Source organism: Lepidochelys kempii, chromosome 11 (genome assembly GCF_965140285.1).
Source record: "Lepidochelys kempii isolate rLepKem1 chromosome 11, rLepKem1.hap1, whole genome shotgun sequence".
Taxonomy (NCBI): Eukaryota; Metazoa; Chordata; order Testudines; family Cheloniidae; genus Lepidochelys; species Lepidochelys kempii.
In genome coordinates this window covers 14,759,043-14,785,429 of record NC_136390.1, presented here as the reverse complement: position 1 = coordinate 14,785,429, position 26,387 = coordinate 14,759,043, and the positions used below count along the sequence as shown (strand labels likewise).

The 26,387-nt window shown below is 41.4% G+C and overlaps 1 protein-coding gene across 2 annotated transcripts in view; it reads right to left on the bottom strand.

Annotated features, from left to right (window-relative positions):
* The window catches only part of CCDC93 (CCC complex scaffolding subunit CCDC93), a 103,543-nt gene extending 78,434 nt beyond the window's left edge, over positions 1–25,109 (bottom strand). The window contains exons 1-6 of one of the 2 annotated variants that reach the window (XM_073305251.2): positions 24,975–25,109; positions 23,222–23,335; positions 20,887–20,981; positions 17,839–17,950; positions 10,521–10,619; positions 8,827–8,883 (exon numbers count right to left, since the gene is read on the bottom strand). In XM_073305251.2, the coding sequence (XP_073161352.1) occupies positions 8,827–8,883; positions 10,521–10,619; positions 17,839–17,950; positions 20,887–20,981; positions 23,222–23,335; positions 24,975–25,016 (519 nt within the window). In that variant the 5' untranslated portion in view covers positions 25,017–25,109. The remainder of the gene's footprint in view (positions 1–8,826; positions 8,884–10,520; positions 10,620–17,838; positions 17,951–20,886; positions 20,982–23,221; positions 23,336–24,974) is intronic. The other variant, XM_073305252.2, reaches the window with a different exon arrangement.
* Between the last annotated feature and the right edge of the window lie 1,278 nt (positions 25,110–26,387).

Sequence of the window (26,387 nt, the reverse complement as noted above, 5' to 3'; positions counted from 1 at the left end):
AAGTAAAAATGTAAATTAGCCATCTCCCAATGCAACTGTATTCTAATTCCCCTGCCACCACCATACCACTATGTCTCCTGCTTTAACGTTAAGAGACTGCAAAAATTATTTGGGTATTAGTTAATGCAGCCAGATGTTCTTGTTTTAGTGCCAAAAGTGCTGAAACACTATCAGTATTTAGATCTCAAGATGAGAGGTTATAGCTCAGAAATCACTTTACAGCTATACCTCACAGGAAAAATATACACAATAAAAACACAGTCAGGGTCTAATCTCAAAACAACAGTATATTACATAAGGGAGAGACGTAATGGACAAATGGGTAGACAGAACCATAATAGTACTATGTGTTTTAAACTTTATCCTCTGGTTTAAACAAAGCAGATACTGAGGTTCAAAGAGCAGCCATTGTGCTTAGTCTAGAGCTACCTTCCATACTGGTAAGAATGCTAAAAATCAACGTTCTCCTATTTGATTCTCAAGAATTTACCACAGCAACCTCAGCACATTACACAAGATCAGTACAAAAAGCATCCATGGCCCATGAAACTTTTCTTTCACTACACCCACACGAAACCCTTTTTCACCTGAGTTCTCTTCACATAGTATGAGTTAGAAATACACACTATAGTCATAGCATCTACACATACAAAATAAGTACAAGTTCTACTGCAAAGGGCCCCATAGCTCTTCAAAGCCTCCCCTTCTTCCAACATCACCCACCCGCAACCACATCTCTGCTGACACTTTCCAAGCTCACAAAGACCATACGAAGACTTGTGGGTCTTCCTGATCTCTTGTGGCAAGGTGTTCTGCACTCTAGGACTTTCCACTGAGAGCGCTCTGCCCATGATACCCAAAAATTTCACACTGGAAAAAAGGGGGAAAGGGCAGATGCAGTGGCCTTGTTAAGCACAGCTGCCATGGACGGCCGTAGAAGGAAAGGCGGTCACTGAGATGGGTCCAAGCAAAGGGATTTGGGAATCAAGAGCAGTATCTCAGGCTGGGTCTGGAACTGTAGAGGTAGTCAGTGCGGACTGTGAAGTACCAGTATGATGTACTCTCTCCATCTAAGTTCATTCCATTTAAGGGGCAGAGTGACCCACTGTAGCGCCACATGGTCCATACAGTCAGCCCCAGTTAAGCATATTGCAGGGGTCTAGTCTGAGAGTGACTAAAGCATTGATCAGCCTCACTAAGTCTCAGAAATTATGGGGCTTCGAATTTTGGAAGAAGACATTTCTATACATTTTGGCTCTTTCGGTGTCCAAAAGCAGCAACTACTTCAATAGGAATATAACTGCCTTGACTGCCAGACAGATGATGCTCACAACAGAGGGTGAAGTAATAACCTCCATCAGTTACTCAAAGTGTTTTCTGCTAGCACCATCTCTGTCTAGTCTGGATTTAGCCTGAACCGGCTGCATCAAGGCTCCAATTTCACTCAGTACTGAGACAGCATGAAGACAAGAGAATCTGTGCTTGAAGTGAAGGGGACTGGTACCATGAGCATGAGAGCATGACAATGGTGGTGTTATCCATTAAATCTCTCAGGCTATGGCTACGCTACAGCTTAAGTCGACATAAGTTATGTTACTCAGTGGTGTAAATAAGCCACCACCACCCCGAGCGATATTATTTATGCTGACATACCAGTGCTTAAGTCAGGATATACATAATGTCACTCAGGGGAGTGGCTAATTTATGCCGAACAACATAACTTATGTCGACTTAAGATGTAGTGACTGTAGAAGCTCTCCCATCAACATACCTGCCGCCGCTCATTGGGAGTGAATTAATTAAGTTGATGGGAGAGCTCTCCAATTGGCTTAGCGCAGGTACACAGAGTGTGTGCAGCTCAGCTGCTGTAAGCTCTCAAGTGTAGCCATTGGTTTCACACATATGATCAATGACCATTAGGATGGGAGAGGAGGAATGGGGGACTGAGCGACAGGGTGCTATTAGTGAAGCCAGCCTAATGTGACTCCATCCATCCCAGCAAAGTCTGACAGATGGCAGAAAAGTGAATTTGTGACCAGCAATGTTGAAAGGCTGATGACAGATCAAGTGGTGTAGGGGTTAGTGAGGCTCCCATTAACTGAACATGCTGACTGGTGTGCCCAAGGAAAGGGATAGCAAACTGGATGCATATAATTATAAATTAGGATGAGATTCTAGAGGAGCTGAAGCTGATGTCAGCACTATATCAGCTGTCCTGCATCCCTCAATACATTCAGCTATTTACAAACAGATTTAAATCCAGAAAACAGAAAGGTAGGCTGGACAAGGTGACGTACCTCCCACCAACTAGTTTGAGTGCGTTACACAAAATCTAAATTCCAATGACCAAAAGAACCAAGTAATTAAAAGATTAATTCAGGACTTCACCAGACATCTTAGAGGCTGAATGGGGCTAACTGGGAGACACAATACCTTGAAAATGCACCAAGGGAACAGTTTTGGTTGTGCTTCAGAGTCAGGGCACCGCTGAAACCCCTTGCCTCACTGCAAGGAAGCTGTCTTACGACAGTCAAGAGAATCATGAGATCCTGCCCTGACTGTGGTATCAATAGCAAGGACAATCATGAGACTCAACAGGACTCAGTACAGGAGATAAACCCAAGGTTGTGAGGGGGCCATTTAGGGATCTGGGGCAAAAACTGGGGATTGGTCCTGCTTTGAGCAGGGGGTTGGACTAGATGACCTCCTGAGATTCCTTCCAACCCTGATATTCTATGATGCTCAGCTTGCAACCATCAGAAAGTAGGGCCTTGGAGTTGAAAGACTATCTTAAGAAGGTTGGTTTCTTTGCAAAATGGGGGCAGTCAATCCTTGGGAGATGGGAATTTATTTTATCACAGTATTTTGCATGGCTCCCATCACCACTGTTTCTGGGTGCATGTTCTTAAAGATAAATCACTGATTAAACGGTCTGTAGCAGCAAATTTAGATATCATTGCTGGAACTGAACCAAAAACAAGCTGGCTGATGCACAAATACACCTAAGCTAAATCATCTGGATAGCCCCAATCTGGCAGGAGCATTCCAGATGGTTCCTAATTGCAAGAAAGGCGATCTCACACAGGGAAAGACATCAAAATGGGGGACTATAATCAAATGTGATAGACAGCACAATGGGAGACAGTTTATAAATAGAGCAGATAGTTGAGGAGTTTTGGATGACCTACCTCTCTCCTAATACATATGCACCAACTACTGAGAGCAGCAAAATGTTCTCTCCTCATGTCAGTTCACAGCTAGTTCACAAAGTTGTATTCGAATCATGTATGTATTGCAACTGGCTAGCACTGATAGGGTGGCAAAACCATATTGCACGAGTCTAGTCCGAGAGTGACTAAAGCATTGATCAGCCTCACTACGTCTCAGAGATTATGGGGCTTCAAATTTTGGAAGAAGGCATTTCTATATACTGTGGCTCTTTAGGTGTCCAAAAAGCAGCAATTACTTCAATAGGACCATAACTGCCTTGACTCTCAGACAAGGACTTTCAAAAACTTTTGAGTCTAACAATGTGTTGGGAGAGTCCAAAACAGAGCAGGTGAAAAAAAGGAGAGCTCTTTGAATTATCTATGTCAGACATGGTCAGTTCTTGACAACAGAAAAACGAACAAAAAAAGACCTGTAAAGGTAAAGGGGCCTTTCAGAATCATTGTCATAGGTGGCAACAAGGAGAGGAAAAGGTATGCGTGGAAATCCTAGGAGAAAATAGCACTATATACCTAGTCCTTATAAAATATCTACATTGCACATTTTTCTGCAATGCACTTGAATACAAGACAATGATGAGAGCACCAGAAAACTAAAGATATCTAATTAGCCCCAGGGCTTCAGATCAGCGACTACTTAAATTAGTGCCTCAGGAGTGGGTAGATTTTCTAGCTCATGTTATACATGGAATTGAAATATTTCAAATAATTATGAGATGACTGATATATGCTGCATTATTTTAATATTAAACAAAAAAGTACTTACTTTAGAACAATCTGAAGTCTATTTTTTATTCTCGTTGCAGCTCAGCTTGGTCTACTCTGATTAAAAACTATGCAATTTTAAAGGTAAGAAATATGGAGCTGAGGGTCAAGTGCACAGAATAAATTCTTAATGGCTCTTACCCGATGATTTGAGGTTTTGTTAAATCAAACAAAAAACCCTTGGTGATTAAGTTCTCCCTACGCAGATATACAGCATTATAAATTCTAATGCTAAAGTAAACTGGTGGTTTCTTTCCTCAGGATTTCTGCTAGATATTCTGCATTGTGGACCCACTACTACTATAAATCAGCATGGTCTTATGTTCTACTAGTAAGAATCCATACTGCATGTTGAACATGCATGTTGTACTATGCAATCCATGGGGACAATACCAGCACCAAATTGATTTCTAGATCACAATTTCCTGCTCACTTTGAAAAGGAAAGGGCCTGTGTATTTCAGATTTGTGTTAGCTTTGAGAAGGAGGGGTGTTTGCGCAAATGCACAAACTGCATCCTACCATGGCTAACTGGAAAAGACAGTATGCTAGAAAATGTTAAGGTGGAATCAACATTAAAGGTGATACACAGGGAGCAGCCTGTGTGTGTGTGTGTATGTCCTGTGTGGGGCTGGAGCTGGTACAAAATTCATCCACCTCCAATCCAGAGGTAGGCAATCCCTAATATTCTCTTTTAATGGCTTATTCTGAGCTAGCATGGAACCTATACCACCAGGATTCAGCGGATGTGGTGGTGGTTCTCCCTACAAGGGAATACCATGGGCCTGTCCTAACTCATGTCAATAAAGTGAAGATGCACTATCATTTAACTCCAAAAATTAAAACACGGCAGTTATCTATAATCTAGTGGAGAAGAGCTCGCAGATTCTACATTATAAAAGAGTTTTTACTCCTTTGTCACCAAGAACAAACAAGTATATTTACTCACTGTATATTTAGCCCTGGGTGACCTAACATCCAGAGTGTCCAGCACTTTCCCAGAGTTAGTGCTGCATATCCTGCCTGGGGTCCAAGCAGATCAAGACTGGGGACTTCATCGATCAGTGTCCTAGAACAGGAAACCTACCAAACCTCTGGGATTTCAAAGGAACAGCCAAGGTAAAGCTCACAATGCTCTTTACCTGTGGAAACATACGGGTTTTTTCCTTAGAGAATAGTTTGAAATCCAAAGTCCACCCATGTTTGAGCCAAGACTGTAATTTCAATGTTCCCAGTAAGAGAATTAAACTTTCCATGTGCAATCTGACCACCAGTTGGGTAGCATAAACCTTGGGAAAGCTAAGAAAGTCAGCAAACGCTGATGTGCAGTCAACACAAGTGCAAGACAGGTGCCATAGGTGGTCTGATGTATTTATACTGGGTAAACAGTATTGGTGGGGGTGGGGGCTGGGAAGAGGAGAGGAAAGAACAACAAGACAAGACAAGACAAGTTTTCCTTTTGAGAAGATGCTCAAGTTGAGCTGCTTCAGCACTTCATTTGGGTCTTTTCTAAAGCAATTAACAAGATCATAAGCTTCCTTAAAATGTTTAACAGGTGTCCATGATATCTGTAGGAAAATTCATCCAGGAACAAAGATGGGGGGAAAAGGTAATACAGGCCATTCATACTAAAAAAAAACCTTTGTCCAACTATATTTTTTATAATTGTTTCAGCAATTATAAAACATGGTTGACTAAGACCCCTTCCTCCTCTATTTCTTGAATATTTTTAGATAAGAAGTTAAAAGTCTTCCAACTTATTCAAGTTAGTGTTAGAAAGTGGAGAACCAATACAAGGTCTAACAACTGAATCTTATCTACAAAAAAACGCTTGGCAGAATTTGATTTTTGTTTATTTTTTTAGAATTTTGGGGTGATCAATGTTCATTTTTATGCTTTAATATTTTTATTTAAATTTTCAGAGTTGCAGGATACAATGGGAGGTCAAACAATAATTATATAATGTTAGTACATGTTGAAAGTCAAAAAGTTAAAGCTCCACAACTGTTAGAACACAATGGTCAACATCACATGTCAAAAACCACAAAATAAATATCCTTAAATCAAACTATTAAATTCTAAAGCAGCATTTTTCTTACTCTATTTGTAAGTTTCTGTCATCATTGATGGAAATATTTTTTTAATCTGTGTGTATTAGGTGACGTCAACATTTACTGACGTTGGCCAATAAAAATCTATTCCTTCCAAACCTATATATTAGGAATACCCAGCCTCCGGATAAACGGGGGGAGGGGGGGGGGAACGGACGGACGACTTGGATTTGCCTCTTTCCACAAACCAGCATTCCCTGCAATCTACAAAAAACAGAGATGCGTGCTCCAGTACTATCCTGCTTGTGAAGTCTGCAGACCAAGAAGCAGAAGTGAGACAAAGTGTGCATCGCCACCACTAGGTTGCTGCCATCACATCAAGGTCTATGACCACTGAGGACATTCCAAGTTTCTGGAAGCAACATTCTGGAATCCCAGTTGCTGGGATTTCAGTTCAGGCAGGAATCTAGTCTTCAGTCTGAATGGGAAGGGGAAAAGGAATGGAATCTGTTGGGATGGAGGATCCTGAACTGGATGTACTATGCAGATGTATGGCAATGAAATTAAGATAGCATAAGTAGGAACCCTGTTCTGTGGATCAGCCTCATTAGGGGTGTTCTGTTGATCTTCTGTGGATAAATTAGGATGACCAGAAGGGAGAGAAGTATAAAGGGATGATGTATGGCTGCTATTTCATAGAAGGGACTATGCCAATGCAGCTGTGCTTCAATTGCTGAGGGGCATATACAAAAGTAGGAAGCTCCTCAGAGAAGGAGACTGAACAGCAGGCAATGTAGCCACTAAAACCCAACTGCTTCGTCAGCATCAATCCAGGTTGGTTTTTTTTGTTTGTTTTTTTAAAATCACCACCACTTTGTACTGGTGACCAAAATCATACATCCAGCATTATGATTTTACTGAAGAAACAAGAGCAAACTATGGCTGAGATTGGACAAACTCTTCTAATGATAAATATCTTTGTAACTTAGGACAACTTTGAAAAACAGGTGAAAGTTCAATGGATTTAGAGGGGGAAGTGATGTGTGACACATTACGAGTTTCAGAGTAGCAGCCGTGTTAATCTGTATCAGCAAAAAGAAAAGGAGGACTTGTGGCACCTTAGAGACTAACCAATTTATTTGAGCATAAGCTTTCGTGAGCTACAGCTCACTTCATCGGATGCATTCAGTGGAGTCTGCCTCCCAGCAAGGCAGCACCTCTTTAATTTAGGTGATGCGGATGATAAACGAAGAAGATTGCATCCCTTATGCAACAGAAGCAATGTTATCAGAGTATGCAAATGCAAAAGAGCAAACCTAAAATAGAAAGGTAAGTTAATTTCCAGCTTCATATGAAGTATGGACTATTGGAGTGGAGTTACTCAAAGGGTCACCATAATAACAGCTAGTAGTTCAAAGAAAGATGAGGGGTCAATTTAGACAGAATGTAATTAACATTTTTAACAGGGAGGGTAATTAACCATGGAACAGACTGTCAAGGGAAGTGATACATTGACCACCATTTCGAGATTTTTAATCTAGATTGGATCCCTTCCTAAAATATATGCTCTAGTTTAACCACTTCTTATTTGCCTCAGAAATGTTGATTTATGTAGCAGGGAAGAATAATTCCCATCAATGCAGCAGGAATTACTGTGTGAAGTGCTTTGGTCTGTTTTATTCAGGCAACCAACTAGATCATCATAGTGGCCTTAAAATTTACAGACAAGAATTTCAAAGCTGACTGTCATTTTGGGGGTCATCCATTTCTGGGTACCCAGCTCCACCTACCTTAATGGGGAATTTTTTTTATTTTTTTTTCCTCCCCAGAGGGCAGGTACTTACCATTTTCTGAAGATCAGGCCTCTCTGCAGGGTTTATTTGAATACCCCAAAAATGAGGTCACCAAAATCACTAGTCATTTTTCAAAAATTTGGCCTATGAATTTAGAGAGAGCATCAAGGACAAGTGAAGCAAATTGCTGATTTTGAAAGTAAATGGATCGTCAGATTAGAGCACAAATTGTTCAGCAAACAAGAGCACAGAGATGCCTACCTGCTATCTAGACATTTTAATTCAGGTAAGACAGAATGACAAATTAAAGTACACATGATATACTAATCCCTGGTGGCATTATCTGATTCGTAACATAATTTGCACTAACATGGTTTCTGATAACAGCAGCTTCCTTTTCAGTTTTGACATCTGAAGGGTTAGAAGCTATATGTTTAAAGAGGGAGAAAAAGAAAAGACTATTGGCTCTCAAGAGCTTGAATGCACCAAGGAAAAAATATTGCCTAGTAGGCATAACTTGCAGGTAGTGCTCATATTTTGGTTGTTAGTTATAGCAAGTAGTTACATTGTAAACAAGTTTTGAGATTTAAATTCGTTTTAATACATTTAATTTCGGGTTTGTTTCCATTTTAGTTCATGTTAAGGGTAAATTATTCCTGTTTCTGACAGTTTCAAATGAATGTTTTCGTTTCCTAGAGTTTTAATGGTGTATGTGCCATTTTGTGATTTTTGTCTGATGGCATGGAAAGAGAGACTTCCTGCAGCAGCAACTGATATGCCGGTGGTGGATTATACACCTAAAGATTTCTAATGTGAAATGTTGGCATCTATGACCCTTTCTGAGAACGAGATCTGACATGCAGCACCTAATTGGGACCTCCTCATGAGAAAACCCAATAGCAGTTGCATTAATTAGAATTAAATATCACATTTCATTATTCACAAAAAGGTCTTGAAGCTTGATCATAAAAGCTCAATATATTATACTTACAAAGATATTGGTAACTGTTTTCATAGCCTTCTCTTTCCGTTGCATAAACTCGTCATCCTGCAAGACAATTAATTGACAATTAAAAACCAAAAAAATTGAGCTTAAGCTTCAACAACACTAATGCATTTAGCAAGCAGACTTGTAAACTGGTTCCTAAATGAGCTGCTCAATTATTCAGTTAAGTACACTTAACTCTACAATTGCATCAACAGTCTGTTTGCTCTGCGTGTGTATAGCACTTGGTACAATGGGGTCCTACCCAAGACTGGGGACCCTTGGTGAAATTGCAGTGCAAATTAACATGGACTTATTGCAGAGGAAAATAAGTGTTTCAATAAATATTTAGATTTCAGTTTGGGAAGGAGGGTTGTCAGCTTTATTATTTCCATTTTAATGAGGATACTGAGGCAGAGAGAGGCTCAGTGACTTGCCTAATGTCACATCGGAAGTCTGTATCTGTAACAGAGCAGGGAATTGAAACCAGGTATCCCCAGTTGCAGCCTATCATCCTAGCCATTGGACCATCCTTCCTCTCACAATTCTGTATTCAAAACACAGCTATTTAAGGAAGTGAATCTATCATTGTAGTTTAGACATTTGAGATTTTTAATCTCTCTTTTGTTACCACTCATCCAGCATTATCAAAGAAGCTATGGGGTTCAGGAGTCCAACTCTGAATGAACATCAATGGGATTTGTGCACCTAACTCCCTTAGTGGCCTCTGAAAATTTCAGACATATGCAAGTCTGCATCAGCAGTCTCACTGGTTAACCAAACCAAACCTGATATAGCAACTGCATCTCCCCAGAATGGAAAAGGAGGTCTAACTCTAGATGTCCATAATATTCCTAGCACAAATGGTCTATGGAAAGACAACAAAACACTAACCTCAGACAACCAATTAAAATGAGCAGGTGAAAGATGTATCTTGATGTTTGTAAACTCATACTTCTTCAAAGACAATGCAATGGAATACTATAATTGCATAACAAGTTCCGCTGAAAAGTAGGGGAACATGGGCAAGAGGGTATAAAGTTTTCAGTTACATATTCAGAGATGTAGTTTCACAACCTCAGAGAAATAAAAAGGGATTGCACAGCAAATCAGCCCATCACACTAGAATTCTGCTCCACAGTTTAAGCAAAAATAGTCTGCTACACAACGGTAAACGCCTTAGTATTTCATTTCTATGAGCCTTTGTGAAGATAGCTTATGTACCTACAGAGAACTAGTCTCAATGGATTTGTTCAGAAAAGGACATATTACATATCTCAACCTCCAGGCTAATATGACCAGAATTATCAGAGATATTTTGCCCAGAGCTGTTGCAACCATAACAATTTGATATTGTCACTTTCCGGGTTGAAACAGAGATAGAGGTGGCTCTAGGCGAAGGCTGATAAAATCATACTTATGAACCATTTGGGGCCAACAAGGATTCATCTCCTCCTGATATACGCAGATGGACCTTCAATTTAGATTCTGGTGTTTACTTGCTTTTCTAACAGTAATCCTCATAGTTAGACCCATCCAGTTATAGACTAAAAATCATGGCCAGATCCTTAGCTAAGGTAAATCAGCACAGTTTTATCAACTTCAATGCAGGTACAAAGATTTACAGCAGCTGAGGAGAAAGCTCCATGTATGTACAGACATATTTTAAGAGAAAACAAAAAGCTTTAGCTAGGTCTTACCTCTGGTAAACTACGAGTTTTCTGAAACTGGGATATGGAATAGGAGCGAATATAGTCTCCCATTTCTTCTCTAGTTTCTATTGCACGTTTCACCAGCCACTAAAGAAAAAATTGATACTATTATTCAACAACTTATTTCTAAGTATTTTTGTTTGTGAAACAAATATTTCAAAACTCAGTTTTTGTGGACATGTGACAACTCAATGATTTACTCCATAAATAGCTCAATAACATTAGCCATTTTATTATCTTCATCTTCCCTATTTTTTACATATTAAAAATTCAACAGAACCAACAAGAGAGGTGATAAACTAAGCAACATACATACTGTGTCTGTAACCCAGGCCTTCCCACACCCCACAGACTTTAAGGCTAGAAGGGACCATCATGATCATCTAGTCTGACCTCCTGCATATCGCAGACCACAGAACCTGAGTCACCCACTCCTGTAATAGGCCCATAACCTCTGAGTCACTGAAGTCCTCAAATCTTGATTTAAAAGACTTAAAGCTACAGAAAATTGACCATTTACTCTAGCTCAAACCAGCAAGTGACCTGAGCCCCACACTACAGAGGAAGGCGGAACGCTCCCACCCTCCCGTCTCTGCAAACCTGATCTGGGAGAAAATTCCTTCCCAACCCCAAATATGGTGATCAGATAAACCCTGAGCATGTGGACAAGACTCACCTGGGAAAGAATTCTCTGTAGTAACACAGAGTCTTCGCCATCCAGTGTCCCATTTCTGGCTATTGGAGACATTTGCTAACAGCAGTCAAGTGGACTTCACACAGACAAGCATGACTGAACGAGTGGGGACAGAGTGACTGCCCTGATCCTACACTATGAACCACATGCGTCATTGACTTTAACAGGTCTCTGTGTAGGTGCAGCAGTCCCCCAGAGTAAATCACAATGCAGAACCAGAGCCTTAGTTTGTAAATTCCTTTAGGCAATGACCGTCTTTCTAGGTTTTCTGAGACACCTAGCACATTTTTGAGCAACACTGTTTGTATAATAATGCATTGCAGAACTAGATATAGTCACATATGGTTTGTCCCATATATTCATGTCTGCGATTTCACTAAGAACTTTTTAAATTCTCACTGTACATTTATTCTCATGGATTTTCCAAATCAGTGATAATTACTGAAAAAATGCTGAGTTCAAAATCCCATTGCCTCTCCCACCCGAGATGAAAAGCCAATTGTCAAAGTTGATTTAGAACGAGCCAAGGAAGTCAACACAATTACTAGAAATATTCATTGGAATTTTGGCTGGATTGATTTATTTTTTAATTCAAATATTTAGATTTCACTCAATCTCAGTCCAAAAAGCAAAATATAAAATAAAACCTAAGAAACCTATGTGGGACAGTTTAACCACAAAACATCAAGCTAGTGACTAGAATGTTTTAGCTTTTTATACAAAACAGTTCCTGAAACACATTCTCTATATTCTTCCCCCCAAATGCCTAGAATGCAGGGATTATAACTAGACTTTTGGGAAACTGGCAGATTACTATGTCTTTGGAATTACAGACTGACTTACCTGTACATATATTTTACCTGCTTTAACCTCTCAATAACTCATTTTTTTTTCCTACCTAATACACTTAGTTAGTTTACTATAGAATTGGCTACCAGCATTGTCTTTGGTGTGAGATCTTGGGACTGGGTGTAACCTGGAATATTTGTGATTTTTGGTTTAAGTGACCATTTATCACATAATACAGCTTGCCTGGGTGGCAAGATAGACTGCAGTGTCTAAAGGGACTGTCTGCGACTCCATTATAAGAGGATTATACTTCAGGAGTTCACATTTGTTACTGGATTGGTGAAATATAATTATAGAACACACTACCAATTTGGGGCATCTATCCTGCTTTTGACAGTCTATCCTGAGGCAGCCATGGTCGTGAGCCAGTCCAGATAGCATGACATCTACACAGTGTCTTAGATTTAGAAATGATGCCAATACTTGATGGAACATCATAAGGACATCTTTGTACACTAACCCACCTTTCATATAATATTCAATGAGATTTAAGAATCTAATACTATGAAAATAATAATGAATTACCCTGCTCGGCCTCTTTCTTGGTCATCTAAGCCATGTGTCCAAAAAAATAACATTCTCTATAGGTTCTTATACCAACCTCTTCACCTTGGTGTCCAAGTACCTTCCAGTAGCGCATTCAGTGACATGAGTAACATTGGTTATTCCTTAGTATATAAGGCTCTGATCCTACAGGAAGTTCTATGCTGTGTTGACCAAAGTCTCATAGTGCTTTATGATTAGACCAAAGATGGAATGAAACACTACTCTCTTGCTTGTGTTGATGGTGCAACAGTAATTCCATCATTAAGGAATGAAATTGTACTAAAAGACTGAACTGGCTCTCACAAACAGATGTATTACCCAAACATATGTAAATTAACTGTGGTATTAAAAAAAGGAGTACTTGTGGCACCTTAGAGACTACCCAATTTATTTGAGCATAAGCTTTCGTGAGCTACAGCTCACTTCATCGGATGCATACTGTGGAAAGTGTAGAAGAAAACCTGGATTTGTGCTGGAAATGGCCCAACTTGATTATCATACACATTGTAAGGAGAGTGATCACTTTAGATAAGCTATTGCCAGCAGGAGAGTGGGGTGGGGGGAGGTATTTTTTCATGCTGTGTGTGTATAAAAGATCCTCTACACTTTCCACAGCATGCATCCGATGAAGTGAGCTGTAGCTCACGAAAGCTTATGCTCAAATAAATTGGTTAGTCTCTAAGGTGTCACAAGTACTCCTTTTCTTTTTGTGAATACAGACTAACACGGCTGTTAACTCTGATAACTGTGGTATGTAATCTATTGCTTAAATTAGCCTCTGTACCAGATGTCTGGAGGGTAGCTAATGTAATGCTGATTTTTAAGAAGGCCCTAGAGGCATACCTGGCAATTAGAGGCTAGTAAGTGTGATTTCACTACCAGGCAAATTAATTGGAACTATAGAAAGAACAGACGTATCAGACAAGATATGTTGGGGGAAAAGTCAGAACAGCAGTAAGAAGTCACTGGATAAGAAGGAACATCCTCTCATGGATCAGAAACTGGCTAAAAGATAGGAAACAAAGGGCAGGAATAAATGGTCACTTCTCTCAATGGAGAGAGGTAAATAGCGGAGTCCTCCAAGGATCTGTACTGGGACCTGTGCTGTTCAACATATTCATAAATGATCTGGAAAAGGGGATAAACAGTGAGGTGGGAAAGTTTGCAGATGATACAAAATTCTCTAGCTAGTTAAGTCCAAAGCTGACTGCAAAGAGTTGCAAAGGAATCTGACAAAACTTGATGACTGGGCAACAAAATGGCAGATGGGTGCAAATAATGCACATTGGAAAAAATAATCCCAACTATACATACAAAACGATGAGGTCTATTTTAGCTATTACCATTCGAGAAAGAGATCTTAGGAACCATTAGAAAAGTGATAGATAAGACAGAAAATATCAGAATGCCACTGTATAAATCCACGGTACATTCATACCTTGAATACTGCGTGCAATTCTGGTCAGCCACCTTAAAAAAATATATATTAGAATTGGAAAAAGTACAGGGCAACAAAAATGATTAGGGGTATGGAACAGCTTCCATATTAGGAGAGATTAAAAAGACAGGGTCTGTTCAGTTTATAAAAGAGATAACTAAGGGAGTATACGATAGAGGCCTACAAAATCATGAACGGTGAGGAGAAAGTGAATAGGGAAGTGTTATTTACCCCTTTATATAACACACGAACACCCAATGAAATTAACAGATAGCAGGTTTATAACAGAAGGAAGTACTTCTTCATACAACGCACATTCAACCCGTGGAACTTGTTGCCAGGGGATGTTGTGAAGGCCAAAAGTATAACTGGGGTCAAAAAGAATTAGATAAATTAATTGAGGATAGATTCATTAATGGCTATTAGCCAAGACGGTCAGGGACGTAACCCCAAATCTCCAATTGCCAGAACTGATAACTACAGGCTCATCAACCACCTCTGCACCATGTGGATGCTGCCACAGTTTGGGCTTAGGTTTTCCACCATAAATCTTCCATTTTCCAGGGCTCAGCTGAAAATATGTACCCTCACCCCAACAGCTGCTCACTAAGGACAACATGCCAGTGAAACACAGAACCAACAAAATCTATTTTTGACATTTAAATACGCACACAAATCAGTGAAATAGATTTTAACATTGGGCTCAGCTGACAGCCTGAACAACAGATCAAGTTTAAGGTGACGCAATCGTGTTGTCAAACAACTGAAAGTAGAGGGTTAACAAAGGAATGCAAAACTGTATGGACAACAGTATTGGGTGTGATACTACAACCATGGGTCTATGAGTGGGGTGTTGGTACAAATTTGGCCAAGTACTGGTGGGGGAGTTGAAATATTTCAATCCTAATCACTCCTTCCAGAACAAGATCTATTTTTCCTTATCTATGCATTTCTAATGCACTCATCACAGCAACATCTAAGCACACATAGATGCGCTTATTCCAAAGAACGCATCATTTCTGCTTGTCAGGCTCTTGCTTCAATCCCTTTCAACGGGAGACTTCAAGAAAAACACTGAACCCTAAACAACGGAGAGACTCAGACTCATTCTGATCTCCATTGGTAGGACTTTAGCTACAGAATTCCCTGCCAATGAGCCCTTGAGACTGTAACATGTTATATCCCCATCTATCATAGTTGTCACAACACAGTAAGGTGGTGAAGACTCAGACTTTAAGGTCAGAAGGGACCCTTATGATCATCTAGTCCAGGGGCAGGAAAACTTTTTGGCCTGAGCCGCATCAGGTTTCTGAAACTGTATGGAGGGCCTGTTAGGGGAGGCTGTGCCTCCCCAAACAGCCAGGCATGGCCCAGCCCCCACCCCCATCCGACTCCCCCCCCCACTTCTCGCCCTCTGACAGCCCTCCCAGGACCCCTGCCCCATCCAACCCCCCTGTTCCCTGATGGCCCCCCAGGGACTCCTGCCCCATCCACCCCCCACTCTGTCCCCTGACTGCCTCCAGGCCCCCCCACCCCTAACTGCCCCCCGCCACCCCATCCAACCCCCCCTTCCTTCCTGACTGCCCCCCAGAACTCCTGCCCCCATTCAACCACCCTGTTCCCTGCCCCCTGACTTCCCCACCCCCTAACCACACCCCCGCCCCCTGACCACCACCCCGAACTCCCCTGCCCTCTATCCAACCCTCCTGCTCCCTGCCTCCTTACCGCGCTGCCTGGAGCACCGGTGGCTGGCGCCGCGGCTGCACCAGGACAAGCAACCGAGCCACGCAGCACAGAGCACCTCATCAGGCCGGGCTCTGCAGCTGCACTGCCCCAGAAGCTCACAGCCCCACCGCCCAGAGCATTGGGCCAGCAGAGCAGTGAGCGGAGGCTGTGGAGGAGGGGGAACAGCAGGGGAGGGGCCGGGGGCTAGCCTCCTGGGCCAAGAGCTCAGGGGCCGGGCAGGATGGTCCTGCGGGCCGTAGTTTTCCCATCTCTGATCTAGTCTGACCTCTTGCACAACACCGGCCACAGAATCTCACCCACCCACTCCTGTAACAAACCCCTAACCTACGTCTGAGCTATTGAAGTCCTCAAATCATGCCTCTGAAATAGCTAGGGACTGGCCCTTTCAGGGGTTCACAGATAAGAATCAGGATCTTGAATTTGATTGGGAGAATTGGGTAGGGAGTCACCATCACATGTACAGTGCCTATGTCATGTGCTCTTCACAGTTTGTCTAACCAAAGTGGAAGGCCACGCCAAAACTGTAGTTGTCATGTGACCTCATCAGTAGCCCGCTGATGATAAAGTCACAAACCAGCACAGCTAGATCCCCATGTGAGATAAAAGGGTACAGCATCCTGGCCGTGTGTGATTGACAGACATAGATGTTCAGAGCAGCAAGAAGTCCATAAAGGACCCTTCGGACAATGCACCAGCTTGAAAATCAGCAAGTGATGTTAAAAAACACAAAACAAAAATAAACCATTTTCTTATAAGAAAGCTTTCTTAAACTTGGCCAAACACTGATCAGGAACACAACCTGGTAGTCACATAATTCTGAAATATACTGTCTTCTCAAGGAAATATAAGTGGTGACTTTCCCACTGCTTAGGAATGGTTAGTTTTTCCATTGTGAACTCATTCCTTCCAGTGGTTACATCCCAGCTCAGCATTTTGGAAATGCAGGTATCAAAGTTAAAATACAGAGCTATTGTACATACATTTATAGCACTTAAAAAAAAAAGTTTGTTGCTCTGTTCACTTTAGGAGGACAGTTTTTGTTTTCTCATGGAGACAAGCTTAGCCAATTGTCTGTGCAAATATTGTTTTAAAGTGGTTGGTGGTGGAAATAAAATCTTGTGCGGTGAGACTGGAGTCTGGGAAAACCAGAGGCAAAAATCACAACAGGTCCTGAATTCCCATACTCCCCAACATCAATAACAGTTAGGACCTGACCCAATGCCCATCAAAGTCCACAGTAGCCTTTCCACGTAGTACAGTGGGCGTTGGACTAAACCCTTTGCGCTAAATTATTCCACTAAAAGCCTGTTGCATTATCTGAATTCCTCTGCTGATGAAGGGAGGCATCACTGTTGCTGATGCGAGTTTCTTATTTTCCCTTTGCTGTTCATCTTTAAAGAATTTCTGAGCAGAAGCAGGCTGACCCTTCCCGCCCCCCATTTTTAATTCTTTCCTTTCTTTTTTCTCTTTACACCCCTCTGATCCCCACCACTTTAAAAAAAACAAAAACAAAAAAAACAAAACAAAAAAACCCCGAGTGTCTTTTAATCTCATTTATACCCTCTGTTTTAAGCCACTTTCCTCATAATTTATTCCATATATTTATTACACTTTGCAAGGAATATTTGACTTCACCAGGACCCTACATGGGCTCAAAAAAAAAAAAAAAAAAAAAAAACACACTAGCAGATCCTAAAGCAATATTTCTTCCAACTGGCAGACTCTATTGCATGCAGAATCCAGCTCAATGATGTAGGTAATCCAGACAATTTTATTCTTCATGTTGGTCAGAGAGTGCTTTACAATTCCATTTTATATAAAGACATCCAGGTCTTTTAAAATATTTACCCTTAAAAAAAAAGTTTTTAACCTTATATTTCATTCCAAAGCAGAACAAACTTGCAGAAGGTATAAAGTTCAGCAGTCACACAGGTATTAATATTCCTATGTAAGTTTTAAGGCTTTTGCTTTGTTAAATAAATAAATACATACACACATACATACATAAATGTGATGCACAGCAAAGCTATTACCTGTACAACAGGGAATATGTGAATGAAATCCAGTCCCTGGATCTGATGTGGCTCCAAACGATGGGGGCACTTCATTTTTGGCAAGACAGACACAATTTTCTCTGTTAAGGCACTATTTTAAAAGAAAAATATCAAAGTGTATACAATTAAATTGTTTAAATTTTAAAGAATGACATTTCCAAAATATGCAATGTTGTTGTAGCCATGTTGGTCCTAGGATACTAATTTCCAAATTACGTAGTAGTTTGAATGTGCCCTCTATTGGCTGAAACTGGATAACAACACTTTTTTTTTTTTTTTATGAGCACAGCTGTGAAGTTGTATTTTTTTAAATTAATAAGACAATTGCTTGTTTCTTAATTTCCATTACTCAACATCAATTTTATAATATCTTAGGCTGATCAGATTCAGTGCACGCATGATCGTGAGGGATATCTATTTTATACATATGTTTCCATTATGATGCACATACATTTAACTGCTCAAAGCTAGAGAGTAACTTTAAAACATAATTATATATTTTATCAAACAAAGTTCAACTTCAGGATGAAAAATCTGGAACTTAAAACTGTCTGAGTGGATCTCTGCTGTTGTTACTAATTAAGAGCCCTCTCCTACAAAAAAGTGAACTAGCTAGAATATTGTGAAAGTGAAAAGGAGTACTTGTGGCACCTTAGAGACTAACCAATTTATTAGAGCATAAGCTTTCGTGTAGCTCACGAAAGCTTATGCTCTAATAAATTGGTTAGTCTCTAAGGTGCCACAAGTACTCCTTTTCTTTTTGTGAATACAGACTAACACGGCTGTTACTCTGAAACCTGTGAAAGTGAAATATCTACCAAGAATGCTGCTTACATGTACAAAGTCTAATCAGCTGGAGTATATATAATCCAGTTTGCTGAGAAACTATGTCCTTCTGAAGCGCATAAAAGTGCTGTTAAAGTGAAAGGTAGTTTAACAGGGGGATAACTCTATTGGGGTTCAAACTTGCACCCACTGAATTAACAGGAGTTTTGTCACGGATTTCAGAATAAAGCGTACTTTCCTGACCTAAAAGAATTAAGGTGACATACAATGAATTGGTGCTCATGCTCAGGAAGTCAATCTTTACAGACAACAACTTAAGAGTCACTGATGTGATATATTGTCCCCCAAAGGAAAAAAAAAAATGAGTGTCCAGACACTGACATCAGTGGCAGAGACTGTCATCCTAAAGAGCTGCTGATGTTTTGAAGGAAAATTGCCCAGAGGGATAGGAGAGAGTGGGATGGAGAAGAGAAAAGATCCAGAAATTGGGGATAGTGCCTGAAGAGCCAATGTTGATTAGAAGAGAAATAGTTGAATGAGAATTTTGTAATTCCTCTTATAGATGGCTCACCATGTGATGTAATTTCCACTGTCAATGTATTAATGAGATGCAATAGTGTTCTATGTATAAGCCAAGAGTACATGCAATCCATTTAAAGTATTTTTGTCCAACAGAGTGATAAGAAATCATGTAACAAATATAACTGATATTAATTTATGCTTCCGTACTTATTTCGATAACATTTATAATAGCTGACCCAAGATTTTTATTATTAGAACATTGCCTAATAAGAGCTGGCAAAATATGCACTGGACATCATCAACAGAATACTTGCTAATTAACCCCTATTATCATCACTCTGAGAGCTGCATGGAAATGTTGAGACACACTAACAGTTTAAAAAAATGAACAATATATTTTAAAAAACAAATATCCTTATTTATACTACTAACACCTTAGATTATTAAACATCCAAATAGTACTCTGTTATAACAATTTCTGCTATTTTCTCACTGTTTACTTTTTGCATTTTCTTCAGCTAGAACAAAAACAGACTATAAAGTTTCACTTTGATTCCTGTAGACTAGCACAGTGCTTTATTTTTTGAGTTCCTAATACTCCAGGGGAATGTTTAAATTCAAACTTCTCTGAATTAATTTTTTTTTTTTTTAAAAAATCAACTAAAATGTTTTCATTACAACAGTATCAAGGATGACTTTTTCTTTTAAAGACAAATGAATTTTTTTGTCCTGCTAGAGTTAAAACGAATACCTAAGATTTTTATAAGAGACAAGAAGAAAAATATATTCATCTCTATTTTCTGTTTCTTTTGTGTATTTAAGAGTACTTTATGTATAGCTCATTTCCCCTGGTGACGTGGATGTCTCTCAAAGCAACAGGGGAGAAAAATAACATGTTTTTTAAAAGTAACATGATTGTAAACATCACTTAAAATCAACAGGGGAACACAAAGGCAGACATAGTAGCTGAAACTATATTCCACTTATCTGAAGTGGAAAAATGGGCTTTTAATGCAACTTGCCTGGCACTGTCCTTCCTTAGTTACTTCCTGCAAATTTTAATTGTGACCTACAATGTCCCAGGTTTATCAAGAAACATACTGAACTTTAAAAATGTCACATTACCCTTCTAAGGAGAGCTGCCATTGACTAATTTTACAACCTTCTACAATGCAAGGACTGGCTGGCTGGCAATCAGATGCTGTCTGATACAAGGTGGCAACAGCAGAACGAAGCCACTTTGGGCTCCATCCTCCCTTCCTCCACAGTTTGGGGTACTTGTGAGTGACTTCCCTTTCACAAGGGCTTAGACCACAATGTCATGCTGTAGATTTTATTGGTTGATGCTTGCAATTCTGAGTTTGAGACCACAAAAGAGGACCAAAGGCGATTTACAATGAAACTTGTTTTCAGCAAACACAACTAATTAGCATGCATCGTCCTCCAAGAGACAGAGAACTGAATTATACTAAATATATGGGAGTCTTTGAATAAATTGGTTAGTCTCTAAGGTGCCACAAGTCCTCCTTTTCTTTTTGCGAATACAGACTAACACGGCTGTTCCTCTGAAACCTTTGAGAAGTGGTCTCCTAAAACAGGAAATTTCTCAGTAAAACTGATCCCCTGTACAGGTTTCAAATGTATAAACAGGATGGTGATTTGTATCAATTTTTTTACAATATGAGATGCCAAACCATGGTTCACACTGTATCAACTTACATTTTCTGACCAATTGTAGAGTTTTCCTGAAACAACAGATCAACATCAATGTCAAAGCTGCAAGTAGTGATGCACCAGGTCATGCCACCAACTACCTAAACATGAACAAAAATATGGTTATTTTCACTTTATGTTCAAAAAGGGAAATTTTCAAACAAATATTATTTAAATCCAACCAATATGGCTTCACATTTTTAGTCTCCTTCCCCACCTCCAATACAGCACGATTCAAATGCCATCTAATATCTCATCAAAATATAGTGAAGAGAAATTCAGAATCACCGTTTGCGATGTTTCAGATTATTTTTTAAACTTTATTTCCTAGTTTTCTTGAGACACTGAGTTCTCTGACATGCAAGTAGATGAAAATCCAAGTACACTGTCAACCATGAAGAATGGAATAAAGATTTTTAAAAAATGATGAAGTGGCTGTTTTAGAGATCATGAGCTGTAAAAACTCAAAACAAGAATTGGAACATATGTCCTCATTTACTTAATCCAAGTTTTTCCACTGTTATTCTTTTATTATTTGCATGAGAAGTAGCACACAACCCCCCCCCATATGGTAGGCATTATATAAACAGTGACAGAAAGCACCTCACCTGAAGAAGTTTCTATCTTAGGCCCCAACTCTTCAAACATTTATGAACATGCTCAATTCAAAACACCAGAGCAGTCTCATTGATTTCAAATGACAGGTTTCAGAACAGCAGCCGTGTTAGTCTGTATCCGCAAAAAGAAAAGGAGTATTTCTGGCACCACTGAATGCATCCGATGAAGTGAATTGTAGCTCACGAAAGTTTATGCTCAAATAAATTTGTTAGTCTCTAAGGTGCCACAAATACTCCTTTTCTTTTATTGATTTCAAAGGGTCTACTCACTCGCTTAAAGTTAACCACGTATACAAATTTGCAAAACCTAAATACACAACAGACAAAGAATAGAAGAGGTAACAGGCACAGAGGTGAAGTGACTTACCCAAGCTCTCAGAGCAGGTCAGTGGCAGAATCTAACTAGAACCCAGGTTTCCTGACTTTCAGTCCAGTACCCTTTCCACTACACCACACTGCCTCTCTAATATAGTACACACTCAGCATGGTTACGAAATAATCCTTGTATATTAGTGTCTAGTTTGTTTCTCATAGTTGACTGTCTAGTGTGACAGTCGGTAGAAGGGGGAGGTATTTTATTATAACAATATTTGTTTGTTAAACAATTAACAAAAAGTCCTATAAAATATTCTATACCATAACAGCCTACAGAGTTTCACTACGAACACTTATGTATGTAAGTAATCCCACTGCAGGATCAGGATACAAGATGCCAGTCCCACAACTGGATGTGTGTGAGTACCACTGAAGTGTTCATTTCCACAGATCCAGTTACAGAATCAGGGCCTTAAATAGTCTTCCTTAGGCATACTTATATTTGTGGTTGTAAAGTGCTATGACTGCCTATGGCTCTATAAATATAATAGTTTGTAGTTTTAACAAGCAAAGGTTTATAGGACAACACCATTATCCTATGTACAAGCAAACTATTGAAAGAAATGAAAGAGCCCATTTTCAAAGGCTCTGCCATAACTACAAGGGATGCACTCTCAAAGCAAGGTTCAGGGATTTATCAAGTCAAATGTTAAACCAACAAAGGTACCTCTTTAAGCATATACTCTGTACAGCCTGACTTACTTCCTGTCTTTGAGGATGAAGGTCCCTATAACTGGCTTTCCACAGAATTACCTAACCCTTCCCAAAATATTTCCAGTGACAGTCCAAAAACAGCTTCACTAGGTAAGTTGTTCTATTTGTTCATGAAACTCCACAGCTAATAACTTCCTTTACCTTCTTTAAACTTCCCCATTACTCCTCATTTTCAGTATGACTAGAGCCTTTTACAATGATCATGCCACAATGCAAACAAGTTTTCATATTAAACAAATTTAGGTCCTTGTTTGTTTAGCCATGGAACTCTAGTTCCAGTTAGGAGTCATACATGGAGCTAAATTCCCCACACACCCACTTCAGAACTGTAGGCCCTGATTCTGCAAATAGTTATGTACGTGCTTAGCTTTAGGTATGCAAATAGTTCCATTGAAATCAGTAGGACCACTCATGAGTAACTGCAGAATTGGGTGCCTTAGTTCCCTGAGATAAGGATTAAGTTTTACTCATATCTTCACTACATTACTGGAACTATATAAATAATAAAAATAACTTTATCTGCTGCTGATCTCCCCTTCTCCTTACTACCTGGAACTATTAAGCTGAATTTGAAAACCATGTTTAGTAAATACAGTAAACTATGTCTAATCAGTAATCCTGGATTACAGTCTCACCTTGTCAAAGGGTGATAACCCTTTGATTCTTGCCCTGAAATACCCAGCTGCCACCAGCAACTCCAAAATTTCAGTCAATTTGATGTTTTGTTCTTCATCTTCTCTGGTTTCAACCTAACAAACAAACAAAAAATTAACCCTAATTTTAAAATATTGTATCCACTCACCTCCTCCAACCACCTAACTTTAGGACTCAAAACAAATTTTCCCAATTTTTTCCTTAATATAGACCATATGTATGTTAATACAGAGTTTTCTCTCACACACTTCCCTTCCATTTGCAATCTGATAACATCTTTATAATAATTACAACAATTGCACACATGGAAAAAACATTAGGCAAGTACTTAATGTGTTTCTAGGTGGCTTTAACATGAAATGTTTTGTCCTGTTCGAGAAAACCTATTTATTATTGCCCAGTCGCTCTTGCCCTTTTATTTCAATCAATCTGCATCTCTTCTCTAAATGTGGTGTTTTCTCCATTTTTTAAATAAACAATTCAGCTATTGCATTCTAATTGAATCCATGTCAGTTCCTGCTCTTCATCTGATCTCCCTGTCCCATCTGTTTTTAAAGTAAACCCAAACAATCTGGGCACCAAAGGCCACAGCACAGGTAACATACCCTTGATTCTGCAGATTTCTGTCAACTCTGTAGGGCTCATACAATACTACACCTGAAATGTAATGTTTTCACAAACTTTGTATGAAGATGGTAAGAGATAAATTGTTGTGGGATTCCACAGTTTCCTTTAACCATTTTCAACAGCCCAGAATAGGACAATGGCAGCATTAATATTGAGCGCTTATGTGAAGCTTTTTTATTATTATTTCCAAAGCACTATGCAAGCATTAACTAATTAATTCACGAAACGCTCCTGAGTAATAAGTGTTGTTACCCCCATTTTCCAGGTAAGAAATCTGGGGAAAGGAGAATCCCCACGACATTCCGAACCCTTAGAGAAGGGTCAGTTGCGGAGCCAGGAACAGAATTCACAAGTTCCTGGCTCCAGGCCTTATGCTCAGGCAGGCAGAAACATCCTGTCTCTGTCACCCCCAGAGTCAGTGCAGAGGGGAAAGGAAGCAAGCTAGGGAAGTTGCTGCCTGTGCAGTATTCATAAAGCAAGACAATCTGCCAGACCAAAGCTCTCTAGCTGTTTAAGTTTGGGAGAAACCTAAGGGTCCAACCGCTTTACAGTCTGGAAGTCTCCCCGTCTTTTACGTCGATGTGGGAGCTTTCACCCCCGGAAGGGACTCAACACTCACGCCTACAACACGGCTGAGATGAGCACAGGGCTGCAGCCAGGGCGACAACCGCGACCCTCGGGCCTTCGCTCCTCTGACCTGGACAAGCCCCGTCCCCCAGGGAGCCCGCACCGCAGACACGGCCCAGGTGCCCAGCCCCGAACGCCCCAGGGGCTGGGCCTGATGCCGGGCAGGCCACGCCGGGGTCAGACCCCAGCCGGGGAAGCCGCTAGGCCTGGCAGCCGCCGCGGTAGGGGAGAGGCAGAAGCCGCCCCAGGAGGCGGTGAGCGGCCCATAGCGGCGGGAGGGGGCCCCCAGGCCGGGAGGCCGCCGGATGGGAGCCCTGCGCCCGTCGACCCGTAAGGAGCCGGGCGCACGGCGGGGGGCTGGGCCGGGGGTCTCGTTGCACCCCGGCTGCAGGGAGGCCACGGGAGCGGCCCGGGGAGCTGGGGCCAGGAGTCCGCGCAAGGGGCAGCTCGGGGTCCCCGGACGGGCAGGCGGGGCCGTACCTCCTGCGGAGCCTGGTACCCGAGTCCCTTGGGGGCGCCCATCGCCCCCGCTGTCCAGCCCGCCTGCGCCGCGCGGCTGCCGCTGTCACCCGCGCTCCCTCCGCCCACCAACGGCCACTGGGGGGGGGGGGGCGTGGCGTGTGCGTGGGTGTGGCTCCGCGCGCGCCCGTCTCCGCTACCTCCCCGCGCGTTCGTCCCCGCCCGCGCAAGCGCGTCCGGGCCGCGCCATTCGCTGCGACAGGGGGCGGGCGCTGCAGGGTGACAGGCGGGTCATGTGACCGCTTGGAACGCGGGGTGCCGTGGACCGGGGTGGCGGGTAGCCGCCTCCAGGTCTGCCCTTGGCCGGGGGCGCTGAGGGGCGCCGCCGGCAGCAGGCCGGGGGTCCATTGTAGGGAGAGCCAGGGCAACCTCCCTGCCAGAGCATTTGTTCTCAGCCCCCTTTCGTGCATTAGCCCGCAGGCAATCCGGGATTTCCGTCCGCTCTGCGTTTCACTGGGGGGGTTGCGAGGCTGTTTAAAAGCATTTGTGGGCACGTGCGTAAGCCATGCAAATGCATCTTTTGTAAACCCCACTTTTTCTCTCTATTGCAAAAGTTTCCCGAACCCCTAAGAGTGCTGTGCAATGGTATTCTTTGCCAGTGATGTAGGCTTGTTAGTTAATAAACTATCAGTAGGAGTTTAAAAGCATGCCCCCAATTTTCTCCCCACCCAAATATAAGCGCCATGCCATGCTAGCAAACCCACTGTGCCTATTAAATCAGGGGTTCTCAGGACAAATTATTTGGTGGCCTCAGAGTGCGGCCACCAACTCTTGCTAGGTTTCAGAGTAGCAGCCCTGTTAGTCTGTATCCGCAAAAAGAAAAGGAGGAGTGGATATGTAGGCAGAGTTGACATCGAGGTTTGTTGCATGGATTGGTTCCTGAGTTAGAGTTACTATGGTGCGGTGTGTAGTTGCTGATGAGACTATGCTTCAGGTTGGCGGGTTGTCTGTGGGCGAGGACTGGCCTGCCTCCCAAGGCCTGTCAAAGTGAGGGATCGTTGTCCAGGATGGGTTGTAGATCACTGATGATGTGTTAGAGAGGTTTTAGCTGAGGACTGTATGTAATGGCCAGTGGAGTTCTGTTGGTTTTTTTCTTGGGCTTGTCTCACAGCAGAAGGCTTCTGGATACATATCTGGCTCTGTTGATCTGTTTCCTTATTTCCTCAGGCGGGTATTGTAGTTTTGAGAATGCTTGGTGAAGATTTTGTAGGTGTTGGTCTCTGTCTGAGGGGTTGGAGCAAATGCAGTTGTACCTCAGTGCTTGGCTGTAGACAATGGATCGTGTGGTGTGTCCGGGATGGAAGCTGGAGGCATGAAGTTAGGCACAGCGGTCGGTGGGTTTTCAGTATAGGGTGATGTTTATGTGACCTTCAC